This window comes from Myzus persicae, unplaced genomic scaffold (assembly GCF_001856785.1).
Source record: "Myzus persicae strain clone G006 unplaced genomic scaffold, MPER_G0061.0, whole genome shotgun sequence".
NCBI lineage: Eukaryota > Metazoa > Arthropoda > Insecta > Hemiptera > Aphididae > Myzus > Myzus persicae.
Window position 1 is genome coordinate 82,175 of NW_019104252.1, and position 16,050 is coordinate 98,224.

The 16,050-nt window shown below is 29.7% G+C and overlaps 2 protein-coding genes across 2 annotated transcripts in view; one reads left to right on the forward strand and one right to left on the reverse strand.

Moving 5' to 3' along the window:
* LOC111040459 (major facilitator superfamily domain-containing protein 12-like) overlaps positions 1 to 4,539 on the reverse strand; it is a 39,165-nt gene extending 34,626 nt beyond the window's left edge. The window contains exon 1 of the mRNA XM_022324386.1: positions 4,380 to 4,539. The gene's annotated coding sequence lies outside the window, so the exon portion shown is untranslated. The remainder of the gene's footprint in view (positions 1 to 4,379) is intronic.
* Positions 4,540 to 5,264: 725 nt separating this feature from the next.
* LOC111040460 (protein ABHD17C) lies at positions 5,265 to 8,631 on the forward strand. The gene is made up of 3 exons (XM_022324387.1): positions 5,265 to 6,412; positions 8,234 to 8,366; positions 8,485 to 8,631. The coding sequence occupies exons 1-3, from the start codon at positions 5,763 to 5,765 to the stop codon at positions 8,566 to 8,568; spliced, it is 867 nt and encodes a 288-aa protein (XP_022180079.1). The 5' UTR covers positions 5,265 to 5,762; the 3' UTR covers positions 8,569 to 8,631.
* The last annotated feature ends 7,419 nt before the right edge of the window (positions 8,632 to 16,050 follow it).

Here is a 16,050-nt window from a genome sequence, read left to right on the forward strand (position 1 = left end):
ATATACATAAAAAACAGTATTATACTTTAAAAATTAAAGTAATAATTATAGTAATTTGATTAATGAAAACAATTTTTAAAATTATTACTAGTTGATAGCAAAATCAATAACTTTTATAATGAACATCACTCAATTATATTTATAATACATAAAAACTCAAAAAGCCATTAAAAAACAAATATGCTGAAAACAAGTACCTATAAGTAAAACTAATGCCTAATGGTATACAAGTATTGAAGTGTGTAATAAATTAGGAATTATGAACATCAGCTAATAATTTAATGCACTATGTTAAGTAAAATTTGTAAATAATAAGTAGTAAGATGATAATATATTATACTATGATCGAATAACGGATTTACTAAAACTGTTACCAGAAAATGTTTTGCAGTTCAATCGATACAAAAAGTTTAAATCTCAAAGAAAGAAAGACATATTATAACACAGTATAATTGTAAAAATTGCAGATTATATTTAATAAACATAAATATTAAATACACATTCGATCGGCACCTTATTGCTTTTTATCCGCAGGTAGGTACTTAACTTTACTAAGACCGATTAAACGATGAATCACAATATACGTAATATCATATTTTAAATTATAAGTAGGTACTTAATTATTGGTTTAATGAATTTTCTTATTTTGATAAATTATTAAATCCACACAGTTCTATTAATATAAGTAGTAATATTTTTAGATACCTATACAAATAATAGTACCTAGTACATTTGTTTTTATTTTTAATTTTAATGGGACAATTTATTATTAAATGATTTTCTGCAAAGTTTGATTAACCAAAAGTGGGGACAATTATTAAGTCCGTGATGGAAACAACTCGGAATTTGAAAAAATAGTTGTCCAAAGTACTTAACGTGTTCGGCTTACAATCTAAAGAGTGATTTTATTTTAATGAATTATTTTAAACGTAAGAAAAATTCCATCTATATACCTACCGCAGTATTATTTAAGATAAAAATAATCTACTATGAATACCCACTATCAATATATTATATTATATTACATATTATTATGTTAAACAGTTTATTAAAAATGTAATTAATATTACAGATAAAGTATCATCTGATATTTTAGTATGTAGAACAAGAACATTTCATTTTTCATTAAAATGAGAAACATTGGATTTAAAATAATTATTTAACTTTAATTAGTTTAATATTAGTTATAATTTATGCTTATCAACGTAATACTTTTATCGTACGGTTAAGTTAGGTAAGGTGCACATGTCTATTGTGTTACTTCTGTAGACGTACGAAAAATGTCCTTTCAATTTATTGCAATTCCAGAATTCAACTAGTGTTATTTTTCGCTTTTTCGGTAAGTGTATTAGCTATAGAATTATATTAGTGATGAACTGATAAAACCTGCATGAATCCGATGGGATTTATAAGCATTTTGGTGTATCCAACTATAAAGATCACTATGTTTAAATAAACTGAATTACTTTTAGATTCTGAGCGGAGCAGAGAATGTATTGATTTTACAACGATGTGTGTTTTTTATTTTCGCGTTCGAAGACCTTTTTTCTAATAGAGAAATTAAGGCTCTTCGAATCATCAACTTGGGTGGTTTCTAGTAGTATAAATTGGATATTGGTAGTACCTTTGGTAGGTCAAAACTTAATATTTTCAGTTCTTTGTGAAACTATTGGGACAAAAAAAGTATGATAATTTGTCAACATTTTAATATTATTATCAAAATAACTGATTGGTTTCCAAGGTTAGACAAAAGTTACACTGTTTTCGCTCAAAATAGTTTTACATCGTATATATAATGATTTATTTATTTATAGAGGGCGAGTCCAAACGTAGTACAGAACAATGGTATAGTCTTACTATTTGTGTTTCAAACATAAATAATGTAAAAAAAATATGTACCTAACTATTTTCGATGGTTGTACTTGTACTAATTGCTATAAGAGCAACTTTTATGATAGTTGTTGTATTACATTTTCAAACTTTTTGACCTTAAAAAACATATTAGCAACAAAAATAGAAAGTTACTTAGAAAAAAATAAAAAAATTTAAGCAACTCATAAGTCAAAATATTTATAACATTTGACCATGTATAGAAAAAGTGTGATATTTGGTGAAAAAATGTTGACCTGTCTACAAAAAAAAAACAGAAAATCGTTCTTGTCAGTTGTCAATAACTAGTATTGCGTAATTATTCCTGTTTTCCCGCAGCTTTTTCTTAATTTTTCGCAATGAGTATAAGCTATTATTAAATTGGGTATTTTATAATTTTGACCTTCAAAGTAAAACTAGATCAATTAATTATCTACCAGAAACTATCCTAAAAATTTAACTAACCTATGATGATAGCAAATTTACAAAACATAAGCACACTTCGTTGTGAATCCATTACATTACAATATCTCCGCTCAGAATTTTAATATAATTTATGTTTAATTCAAGTATACAAATAAAATTTACTTTTTATGAATTGTTCAATCTATTTTGGCTTTTGTATCGGTACCTTTATAGTTTAACCATTACGAAATTATGTTCAAGATGAATAAAATAGAGTTGATATGGTATACCTATATACATGGTATATCATAATATAGTTTATTAATCTACACTCTTCAGTTGAAGAATCCCAAACCTAAGGGCATCGGAGTTAAAGTGTGATGGAAGGTTAGATGGAAGGTTATCGTAAAAATTGAGTGATCATTATAAAAACAGTATTTGAATTTTGAATGAAAAAAATATAACTAAGAAATAACACCTGGGTACCTATAGTGTTATTTGTATAATCTTATAAATATTTTTTAAAATAAAATATTTAGATGTATTGAACGTTTTGTTGGAATAAATAGGTTTACTGGCGTTACAAGATAAAATTCCTTATGTTTCTTGCCTACTTCGTGTATTTTAAGGCGTTTTTACTTATACAAAATGTATAAAACTGCTGTAATTAATACTTATCACATTAACTCAATCAATAATAGTTCACATTTTTTTTCACACCAGTGGCACATTTTTTCAGCAGAATAGAGTACGCCAGGTAGACTATTTAATATTTATAACACTATTACATTCTACATATTAATTTTAAGGGACTTTGCATAGGCAATTTTTTCTATATCATGTTTGCGTTTAATAATATTTCATCATATGTAGCCATATAATAGGTACTTATTTTAAAATCAAATTACAATTAGTTCTGTGTTAAAATGTAGCTTATCATTTTTAAATGTGTCGCGACTGTCGTATTTAACTAATCACAATTTGTTCAAAAGTATTGTTTTGTGTAATAATTATGACTCAAACTAAAGTGGAATTATCGGCGTAGACCGTAAACAGCAAATACTGTGTAATATTGTGATAATTATTATGTTTTTTTGTAGTTTTTTATTGCTATTGTAGTATGGTACGAGAAAATTTGGTTTTCGTTCATTCGTTGTAGGAATTACATACCTACCTAAGTAATGATGTACCTCTTAAACCTATATATAAATAACAAAGTTATATTTTAATATATAACGAAAACTGGTTTAATTTATTGGAATCATAAAACAGTTTGTTTGTAAATATGAATTTTTATTAATAATTCGTATTTATTAGAATATTGGAAGGACAAATAATTAGGTATAGCTGTGGTTCAATACAATTTTTCGATGTCTTGGCACAATTACTTTTCTTTGCTATTATTATCTATACATGTATTTTTAATGAAGATATTTTCATCTTACATAATTTTGTTTACCCTTGAAGAATACTGTATTAAGAACAATATCGTTTAGTTTTAAAATAATATACCTCTGTAGATGGTCTGTAAAGTGTTTGTTCTAGTTCTACACAAGTAATTATTCGATAATTAATTGTTTTTTATTGATTAAAATTTTAAAACATTTATCTCGAGAGTAAGTAAATCATATACCTATTAATTACAGGCTATTAATGTGGTGTTTTCGATAGGCAAATAATAATAATTAATAAGTCTTGAACCTGCCTGCCAATATTATATTGCTTAGTAACTACCTAATTAGTAATTACCTACGTGTAGTTATATCTAATATATTAGGTTTACCATTTAGTTTCTCAATTAGAGCTACTCCACCGAGATTAAAAATGTTCATAATGAATGATAATCGAATCGATCAATATATAAGTTAGGTAACAATTTAGGGATTATATTATGATTTGTATAATAAGTATATCAAATTTGGCATAAAAGCTAACAGTGCCTACTTACACAAGGAGTCGTATTTACCTATTTGAATTTGGATCAAGAGTTTGTTGTATAGGTATTCACAATTATTAATGTTAGTTTGGCGTTTAGATATACCTAAGATAGTATTAATATTATATACATCAACAAAATTGGTAAGTCGTAAATGAGTAAATGTTACCTGTTCGCGTTCTGCAGAGGAAATTGTGACAAATATATGGTATTGGGCAATGCTGTTCAAATGGAGTTTAGAAAACATACAGTTGCAATTACGAGTGACGTTATATATAAAATTGTAATAATAAAAATGGGCAGCGTTTTCGACATCAAACAGAAGACCACCGACATAATAATAATAACCTACAGTTATTCTCAACTCACCGTGATAAGGAACAAGATGATAACAGGAGAGGCGGATGAGTTTGCGGTTATCGTGACGATGAACATTCTCTAAAATGTTCACGGATCGTGACTTACGAGTGGAGCATGAACATTAATTATTGCATTCGACATTTCAACATTTCGACCAAGCATGTTGCGAAATAATTGTGGAAATATTGGCCCCGCGCGACCCCGGCTCTAAGTAATTTGGAAATACGTCGCGAATTGTTAACCGTAGTTGTCGGTCGTTAACGAATATCGAAAACAGAGCAGTTTTGGCAGACACTGACCGCGTATGTCTCGTGATAACGGCTGATAATACGACCGTCGATCTTTTGTTCTCTGATAATATGAAAGTTGTATCATTAATTATCACCAAACGAATACAATAATATGCTTGTGGACCTGCTATTTTATACCCATGTTTTTACTGAGCATCGGCAGCAGGTTTATTATTAATTATTGTTGCAGGCTGTAGCGCTGTTACAAACATACCTATCGGCGGACGAACCGCAAGACGACAACCACAACTACAGGCTTGCCCGGCCGCTCTTCCACGGTAACGAGGGCACTGGGTACAATGACTACTATTACTACAAATGTCATGGAAGAAACGGCGACTGGCTGACTCTTCTACGGGTGGCGCGCCGACGACGACAACACCCACCAACACTATTACGCATTATATAGGTAGTTTTGTTGTTAATTCCATATAGTAAGTTGTTCACTTGCGCTTTTACGGCATTGTGTTCGGGACAGCGAGTGATAAGGGACTCCGTGACGTAATCGCAGGCTCGACGACACTCCGCTAGTCCACTATGCGTATCAACGAAATTCCTAGTCGCAACACGGCATGATGACGGCGGTGATGTACTGATGTCACACTTCACGATTTTTGTTTGATATTATTATTATTTTGATATGTTTTCTCCGAGAGCGTCGTCCTAGTGCGGTGTAAAGTTGTTGTTGTTACTGTTGATGTAGTGTTGTCGTAGTAGTAGCCAGGTAGGTGCGCAAGTAGTTTTCGTCTCTCCAGTTCGCGGTGTGAAAATACATATTATTATTTTGTCCGTGACTGACCGCCGCCGCCGACTCTTCTCCAACGGGTTTTCGTTACGTTTGTCTTCTATCGCCGTCGCACCTCTGTCGCGTTTCCGTTCTCGTCCCACCTGATGTGCTTGCAATGAACGGGATGACGTTCAGCGAGTTGATGTACCTGTTCTGCTGCCCACCCCTGCCGTCCCGTATCGCCGCCAAGCTGGCGTTCCTTCCGCCGCCAATTACGTACGACTTCACGCCGGTCGACAGTGGCGAGACTAAATACCATATCAAGTTCAACGACAAGGCCGAGTGGCAGTACACGGACAGCGACGTGCAGAACATCGAGGGATTCTATGCTCGCACGTCCCGTGGAAATCGCATAGCTTGCATATTTGTGCGATGCTGTCCCAACGCCCGTTACACCATACTGTTCTCGCACGGAAACGCCGTCGACCTGGGCCAGATGAGCAGCTTCTACCTAGGACTAGGTATGAGAATCAATTGCAATATATTCAGCTACGACTATTCAGGCTACGGCATCAGCAAGGGTAAGCCGACCGAAAGGGACCTGTATGCGGACATTGACGCCGCTTGGCAAACATTAAGGACCACGTACGGCATCAGCCCCGAAAACATTATACTGTACGGCCAAAGCATCGGTACCGTGCCCACTGTCGACTTGGCGTCTAGATATGAAGTGGGGGCTGTGGTCCTTCATTCGCCTTTGACATCTGGCATAAAAGTAGCTTTTCCTAGGTCCAAAAGGAAATGGTTCTTCGACGTGTTTACCAGGTACTTAAGTATTTATCTCGTAGAACTTCACCTTATTACATATGTACATTTTACACCATTAATTTGTTTAATTTTCTATTGTCTCTGTGTCTGCCACATTTAAATTTAGCTTAAAGACTTGGTATTATTTAAACTTGTACAGTCAATTGAGGCGTACAGTATAATTATGCTTCAATGCATAATCCTATTTAGTGTAGGTATGAAGGATTTCTAAGGTATGACTTGTTACATAATATTAAGTATAAATCTATAAACTCACCCTTTGTTAATACAAACAGTTGATAAATAAAAAATAAATAAATGTGTAATTTTATATTAGCCACACCCTATTTTATAATATGTGTAACCGGTGTGTGCCTATCTGTATTTTATTCTCTGGTTGTATAATGAAGGGTTATAATTTATATAAAACAAAATTGTGTGAACAAGTGGGATTATGTAGACAACAATTGGTTTGCTTGTATAAACAACCTAGTAGAGTAGTGAAGTTATGATATTAGTTTGAATTTTTGTAATAAATTCTTCGTGTTGAAAATATAAATTGTAAAATATTTATTTTTAATACCTTTTATTAACTACCTAGACATATCATTTATCCAACTATTTTGTAAATTATACTTATATAATAGGTGTGTATAAATATAATAATGACAATTTCATTCATTTAAATCTAAATACCTAAATTAAGTTAGCCAATGGTTATTTAATCTTTAAAAAATAAAAATAAAAATAGGTGGATATTAAGATATTAATATGGTATTTATGGTAAATGTTTTCTTATAAATATTACATTAGATCATATAATACTCACTTCATAATCGCCTATTTTAGAGATCAATTTATGAATTACAAACTTCAACTGCCCAGCAATCATCAGTTAACCTTTTTATTATTACTTCTTGGCCTTTAATATACCTATATCGATATAAAAAATTAAAAAACTGTTAATATTATTTAAGTACTATTAGCCATTAGGAAATGCCTCATATTTATTAAGGTTTTCTTTTTAATCATACAATTTTATAGTCTTTAGATATAATTAAAAAAATTCTTTCATTTTAACACAAATGCTAAAGAAGCATATTTTTACCGAGTCAATCGCATTAATAATTTTTAGATACCTTCCTGAGGAATATTTTATAAAGTTGTATTAAACATAATATTGTACCTACTGTCCTACTATTAAATGACTAAATTATTATATAACAATATACTTCATCCGATCTAATGATTTATACTTAGTCTATTACAGTTCTCTAAAATATGTTGACTGTAGTTTATAATTTATTGCATTTACTAGATTATGTAGATTCCTAGTACATAGTATTATGAATATAATATTTTAAGTTTTTTAGTAACTAAAATAATAAATACAAATTTTTGATACTTATGTTAGTATTTTGTTCTCAAGAAGATGCCGTAAAATACAATATTGATTTATTATATCTGTTTGTCTAGTGAAAAACAATGGATGAATAATAAATATATTATAGGTTAATATTTAAGTTAATTGACCTATGAGCTATGAACAAATTTAGATGAGGAAATAAATCATGTGATATTTCATTATGCATATCTTATAAAATACCTAGTATTTTTTCAACATTTAAAACATTTATACCTTTTTTCTAAAATTAAAGTCTAAAAATATGACTTAATCAAAAGAAATAGAAAATAGATAAATTAACTCTTTATAATATTTTATTAGAGGATACAATTTTGGTTATATAATAAATAAATATGTTATGGTGTCCTATTCTGACTAAATTAAGTACATTTAATTATTTATGTTATTATCAATTAATTTGTGTCATTTTTTAGTATCGATAAGGTATCAGAAGTTAACTCTCCAGTGCTTGTCATACACGGAACACATGATGAAGTAATTGATTTTTCACACGGTGTCGCTATTTATGAAAAATGTCCTAAAGCAGTTCCACCATTATGGGTTGAGGTGAATACATTTTTTGTATATTTAGTATTAAGATAAAATTAAAATATTACTATTTTCTATGTGTAAAATTTTGCAACTAAATAATTGTCTAAACTACATTCAATTTATTGTATTTCAGGGTGCCGGCCACAATGATGTAGAATTGCATAATGTTTATTTGGAAAGACTTAAACAATTTGTTACTACTGAACTGCTCAACTGACATTTAATTGAAAAAAAAGATGCAGATACATCGAATGGACAATCGCCCAATATGGTAACTAATGGCTCAGCGACTGAGAAATTACTTTGGTAATTTTTTATTATTATATCTAATACTACATATTAGTGTATAATTTGTATAATATTTATCATACTAAATATTAATCGTTCATACTATTTTATCATCCATTACAATTCATGTACAATATTTTTTTTTGTTAATCATTCGCTTAATCGTTATTATTAAGTCATGACTATATAACACTATTCCTAAACAAGTATTTTGAAGTTTAAACAACATATTTAATATTATGACTTGTGTATTATAATAACTAAAATAATGTATCAGTGTTTTTTTATCAAATTATTAAATTATTGTATGTTTATTATTATTATTTATTATAGGTTATATTTGATTAGGTTTATATATTATATTCTAGATTTATCGTTTATACCTATGATATGTATTTATATTATCATTATTATTATTATTTTAATACAGTAGAGTACCTATTAACCGAATTAATAATTCTTAACTTTGTGTGAAATGTGAATTTTAATCCTTTTCCTGAAAAATTTGAAAAACACATTTTTCATATAAAAATACTAAGTTATTGGATTAACAACCAATCCAAGTTTAGCCAAAAATTGGTGCTCTACTGTTGAGTTTATTTATTGTTTACTAGTACTGTACTACTGTTTTAATAATGGTTTTGTACTAGTTAAAACACTTTACATGACTTGAGTATAATATTTAAAATGTATATCATTATATCAAGTGTTTAAAAAAAAAAAATTATTATTGTAATTTTAATTATATATTAAGTTGAACAAAACAAATATTTTTTACACGCACATTGTTTTGTATGATATTTTTTGAATTCAAACATGGTATATATTATAAACATTTATTATAATATTGATAAAAAAAAAAAAAACATTAATACTTTCAATGTTTTTGTGGCCTTATAATATATTTCATGTACCTTCTTCAAATGTAATTTGTATGAAATTAAACACTATTTCTCATAATATTACTTATTAATTGTACATTATTAAATACCATTGATTTTATAATATATGTAAAGATGAATGGTGATATAGCTGTATTTTGCAACTAGTATAAGTTGCAGAGTAAATAAAAACATTGTTATTTGAAAAAACAATTTTATATTTATTTGTGACTTGGTGATATAGTTCCCGGATAGGTGACCATCCGAGATTTTTAGTAACAAATCCTTGCCACACATTTACAACACGTGCTTAAACCACCACACAATACCAGGCTGATGAGTAAGAAAGTATTACCTTAGTAATTGAAGCCTTAATTCAAATAAAAAAATGTATATTTGTGTACAAGTTATAATCTTCATATAGGGTGATGATCAGTTACAGAAACTAACAATATATACCTAACAGAAATACCAAGTAAATTTTAATGATCGTAAAATAATCAATATTTGCTATACCCGCATACGCTCTCTTCTTCTAACAAATGAGTAACATAGCAAATTGTATGCTCAACAGAATAGATCATGTGTTGCTCTTTTGGTTTAAAAATTAGAGTGAATTGACCTCTTAGAAAATGTAAAACTTGCTTTAAAATCAAAATCTAAAAAAAAAACCTACAAGGTTCATTAGATAATATTCTTGCCTTTAAATTTTATGAGAGATCAATTCACTCTAATTTTTAAACTAAAGGAGACAGGAGTTACACATGATCTGTTGTGCATAAAATTTGCTATGTTACTCATTGATAAGAAGGAGACCTGGGGACAGCGCATGTGGGTGTAGCGTTCTCTTAAGAAATGTTAATATTTTTATTTATCTGTTGGTATGTGTAGTGTCTGAGTCGGAATGGCTCGGAAGGCAAGTCCGCAATTGCGGATGGGGTCCCGGCTTAATTATGGTAATTGGGGGCTCCTGATTTTGTACCTATTAATATTATTATTATTAGTTTAGAGAAAATAGAAATCCGAAATAAACATTTTTTTTTCAAATAAGGATTTGGTAAGGATAAAGATATTTTTGTTTACAATCTTGAGAAGTTCTCAATAATTATTAAAATTATGACATTTTCATTCTACGAATTTAATAGCTGCCTATGTAGGTACAAATGTGACATATTGTATCATTGATTATACATACATAGTGTAAAATTGTTGTGACTATTAAATAATATTATATTCATACGGGCGAATGCGTATGACTTGGTATTCTCATCATCACTGATTGTAACTGAATTATTATATTTTGGATAAGTTTTGTACTCCTGCACATGAAGGCCACAGGGTTATAAATAGCTTTAAAGTATATGTTCTTTTAAATAAGCCGTTCTAAATTCAGAATTCTAATCTATGATAAATAATTTTTAATATTATAATCAAATGATACGAATTGCAAGAATAATTTATAGTCCTACGGACGTTCATTGTTCATTTATTTTGTTTAAAATATGATGATTTGTTTTCATGGCATTAAAACTAAATTAAAAGTTGTTAAATAATATTGTTGAATTGTTCTTACTTCTTCTTGACGTCTTGTAGGTTGTAACTGTTGACCGTTATTATTTTAATCGTGATTCGTGATGGATAGAAGAAAATACAAAGCAGGTTCGAAAAAAAGAAAGGAGAAAGAAAATCAGAAATTGTTTGAATGTGCCCGTGACATAAGTCAAAAAATTTAGTTCTTCTACAAGTGTGAAAGGTAAGAATATTAAACAAGTAAAAACATTTGCCATTCGCCTGTTGGGGCCTTTTTTCAAATCGCGGACTGGACCTTTTCGAGCCAGTCCGACACAACGCGTAGGCATACGATTTAAGACTGAAGTAGGTACCTATTTAAATGTGTACATTTTTAATTCAGCTGAATTGTATGAACCGATGCAGAATATTGGTTACTGGTTGCTATCAATATCATGTAAGTAGGTAATCAAAATGACAAATTGTTTTTTACTGTACAGCTAAATCAAAATTTGATATATCTTGTGCATTCACGAGAACGCCATTTTGTAATTTGTAGTCTCCATCTTACAAACGTAGAATGCGGCAAATTTTACACTCACAATACATTTTACTCTATAATTTCTAAAATTAGAATAAATTTACCTTTTATAAAATTGAAAGTCAAGGGTATCTCGTAGGATTTTATTGATATTATTAATTTTAAGTAAGTTATTGCCATTTTTGAACGTACATGATGTCTTGTGAATTTTAAAATAATCATAACTTACTTAAAAATAATAATTTTAATAAAATTCCCCGTGATGCCATAGATAATATTTTTGCCTTTAAATTGTATGTGAGGTAAATTCACTCACATTATAAATTATACACATAGTAAAATGTATTATTGGTAACGTAAAATTTGCCATGTGCGTTTGTAAGACGGAGACAACAAATGCCGGTGTAGCGTCCTCTTAAAAATGTTTTTTTCTTTTAAAAAGAGAGCTCATGACAGGATTTGTATTTTGTTGTATATTATTATGAATTTTGTTTTTGTTAAAACTTTTACAAAGGATGAAAGGACATCTACTTTATGGATGGCCGGATAGGTAAGTATTATAGATAGGTATTCTATGAAAAAGGGCTAAGTCCAATTTCAGAAAACTTATAGCAAAACGAAATTAAATTATTTGTACATAGTACATTTTCTATAGATCTACTTGATTTTTCGAGCTTAAATTCATAAAATATAGAATTTAATTTATCATATAATTGATTGATTTTGTAAACAAAACATTTTGTTTGGTGGCTGTTGACTGGTGGTCATATTATTATTATTTAATAAAAAAAACTTAGTATAGTTGTGGAAATATCTCTGTTGTAATACAATTTAAATAGAAGTAGTAAAAGCTAAAACAATTTGAAATAAGTGGAAAAAGCGAAATCAGCAGTGTTTGCAGAATTTTGTCGGATACATGTTTGTAGTGTGTAGTGTGTGTGCTCAGACCTTTCCCTGTTTCCCTATAATAAACATATAATAAATTATGATATTTCCTTTAAAAGTGATGGAATTGGTTAGTCCTGTACTTTTCATCTGCAGTGGGTTAGGTTTTCAGGTAATGTTCTCTCCTGGCGTAGAGTATACTAGAAGGTGTAATTAAAATTTAATTTGTTTATAAAAGGACGTACCTATATAGGTAATAGGCATGGTTAGGTATTACCTATATTATACTGGCTATTAATTAGGTACCTATTATAATTTATAGGTGCTGTCGAACGATAATTATGTTTGAATGAAAATAACAATAATTTAATATAGCAGCTGTATCATTAGCATTATGATTATGTAGATACTAGGTAGTTAAAATTTAAATTTAAAATACGAGTATTATAAAAGTCAAATATTTCAAACACAGCGAAAACAAAAATAACGATTTTAGTTATTTTGTAGTCATTTAACTTGAAAAGTTTATGTATTAGAGTTAATTGACCATCAAACTTAAATGTAAGAACATAATCTGGGTTCCCTCTTTGGTTTTTTACCATATTTTTATTGAAAAGTGAGTTATGAGTAAGTATTATGTTAAGCATTAATATTTGAAAATGCTCAAAATTCACTCACACAGGTTTACCTCAAGGTAGTCTAACGAGTCTAAGACTCTTAGTCCTCTACTTTTTTAACATTGTAGCCAAAACCATATGTCAGCCCCCTTGAAGGAGCCAACATCCCATACTTCTGTAGGCTGAAAAATATATAATTTTATATAATTTCCTACTCCCACAATCCCTCAAAGATTGTGTAATCTCAAAATGAGATTTTTTAAATTGTATTAACTATAAATCTAAAAATATGGTAAAACAAATACCAAGGGAAGGAGGAGGAGGTGAACACCACCCCGACTGTGTGTACGCTACTGGAGCGGAGATAGTTCGTCAGCGATATAACCTTTCTACTAACAGTGGTTCCCAACCTAACATTTTAAATTCAAGGTGTTCGTGCCCCTTGGATACCAGGCCGGTAAAGCCGTCTCCAAATTTCTTCATCACAAGTTTGGAAGTATTTGCAATACTCTGAAGGTACTCCACAGCTGGCATGAAAAGAGTCTGCCCACTCTCTGGGTATTAATTTTTCGTTTGCGAGTATACGACCTGGTTTTCTTTACCCTTAAACGTGCGCTTTAGACCTTCAGTTTTTTTTTAATAAAGTCAGAAGTCGGCTTCTGCTGTGATCCTCGATTCATTTGACACTCTGCCGAAAACCTTGCAATAAGTACACAATAAATATATAAATATATCATATCCACTTCGTGGCTGGTGGATTTAATTTCAATTTCAAATTCTTGTTCTTTTTACATATTTTCAGTCAACGGTTATTTATCTTAGTTATCACTAATCAGTCTTTTATGACTGGCTTAAACATCATTAATAATGGCCCATAATGCATTATTGTGATATCAAATTCCTTTACCGTTAGAATTTTTCTAGGTTTTTTCCGTTGCTAATTTTTCCAACTCTACCACTCTGCGCATTCAATGATTACATTTTCAAATAGTTTATATATTTGTAAAAATTCTTTGGAATTACGTTCAGGCGAAGTGTTTGACTGTACCGGCACTATGGACTTAGTTCCACACCACGAACATCTCACTCTGTAGTGTTTTGATCGCATAAAAAACAAAAAAAAATTTAAATAAATTTAATCTTCTCATTAGTCGCGGTTGCAGAGTGGCAACTGACCGGCGAGCAACTGAGTAATTATTACCCGTTTTATTACATAAGATAAGTGCTTCAAAACTTTCAGTACCAATGTGTACCTACCTATGCATACCCACCCATCCAAACTTCGGAGGAGCGGGCACTTATCTTATATTGATATTATGTTGATAATTAAAAAAAATCAAGATAGACTGCTTAAGCTACTACCTGTGTATTCAATAAGAGAGTAATGTCTAGGTGTCATTACAATTCTTGTCAAACTGCATAATCATTGACGACCCGAACCAGGTTAGGTTAGGAACTAATGACACTTTGAAATGTCTATAGAATGTTGTGGATCGTTACCATCGATTATTGTGACATACTTACTGTGCTATATGGATACTTCACATCTGTCTAGATACACCCCTGCTATGTAGCTGAACGAAAATAGATTCCATTGTTTTTCGAAGTCATAAGTTCATATTTTGAACGACAAGGGAAAATTAAGGTAAAAGGCGTATGAGGTCATGTAGTTAAGAAAAATATGATTTTCGGAGAACATTTGAATTTCCTTTTAGCCGATGACGGGAAAGACTAAGCTATATATTAGGGAAAAACTATTCATCAGATAATTTAACCATAAGATATGAACAATAAAATCCAAAAAACTATCGACGTAGTAATAATATAGGCTTATAGCCGGTAGATGTTTTTATATTAAAATTATGATATTGATATGTTTACCACATAGTTATTTTGTTATGAATTCATCTATGTAATTGTGAGTATGCGTAATGTGTATCGTGTATCGTGTATGTAATTGAACAAAGGACTGGCTATGTAAAAAATGGATAACAGATATTATGTACCATACGATATCTCGTGTGTATATTTGGCAGGTTAAGTAGAGAGTTAACGAAAAACGATTGTGAGCGAAGATGGTCTATCAACCTATATTATTTCATTAAATACATTTTATGATATTATTGTGATTAAAGTAATTTATTTTGCTATTATAATATAGGCATTAGTACTACAGTAATTAGGACCTAGGTTAAATTAATTTTTGCCAATAAAAATTGCATTTGCAGAATATGTCTAATGTCTTTATATGTAAACTGTATGCAATACAATTATTAATAATAGGTGCTCTAAAAGTCTTGAGTACCCGCGAATAATATTTTTAAATTACCACAAAAATTGTTATTCTTGGTTTTAATATATAATTTTATTCAAAATTCAAACTTAGAATGTATGTAAAAAATAACCGTGTTAATGTATTTTTTTAGATTTTTTGGTTATAATATAAACTAGTTATGGGAAACCTTGCTTTAAATTTTCATTTCTTAGCTATAAAAATGAACTTTTTATTATTTTATAACTACTTTAATTTGAAAAGTGTTGTCGAAATTTGAACTTTAAATACTTATAAAAAAAAAAAACGTGCCTATGGATCTTTAATATTTATCAACTGCTATTATAATAACTTATAAGGCACTTTAGTTCTGTTGAAGCAAATCGAAGCACATTTTCCGTCCCAAAAATTGATGACAGAAACAACATCATAACACACATCGTTGTGAAATTAATTAATTCATCGTTCCTCTCAGAATCTAAGGTTAGCAATTATTGGGTTAAAATATTATTTTATACTAGGAACAAAATTTTTTTTTGTTTAGTCATTAATTAATTATTATTAAGTTCAGAGGCATATTTTATAACGCATCTTGTATTCTTGTCGTTCAGGTGGTTTGCAGTCGCCTGTCGCGGTTATGTAGTTTTATTCATTGGTATATAACCATGGATTTCAGAATTTGTATTCTAAAATCAATGGTTACAGT

Excerpts from the sequence above, each read along its gene's own strand:
- LOC111040460 (XM_022324387.1), top strand. The coding sequence starts at position 5,763 with ATGAACGGGATGACGTTCAGCGAGTTGATGTACCTGTTCTGCTGCCCA. Across the intron at positions 6,413-8,233 it reads TTCTTCGACGTGTTTACCAG|TATCGATAAGGTATCAGAAG; the intron begins GTACTTAAGTAT and ends GTCATTTTTTAG. Across the intron at positions 8,367-8,484 it reads TTCCACCATTATGGGTTGAG|GGTGCCGGCCACAATGATGT; the intron begins GTGAATACATTT and ends ATTGTATTTCAG.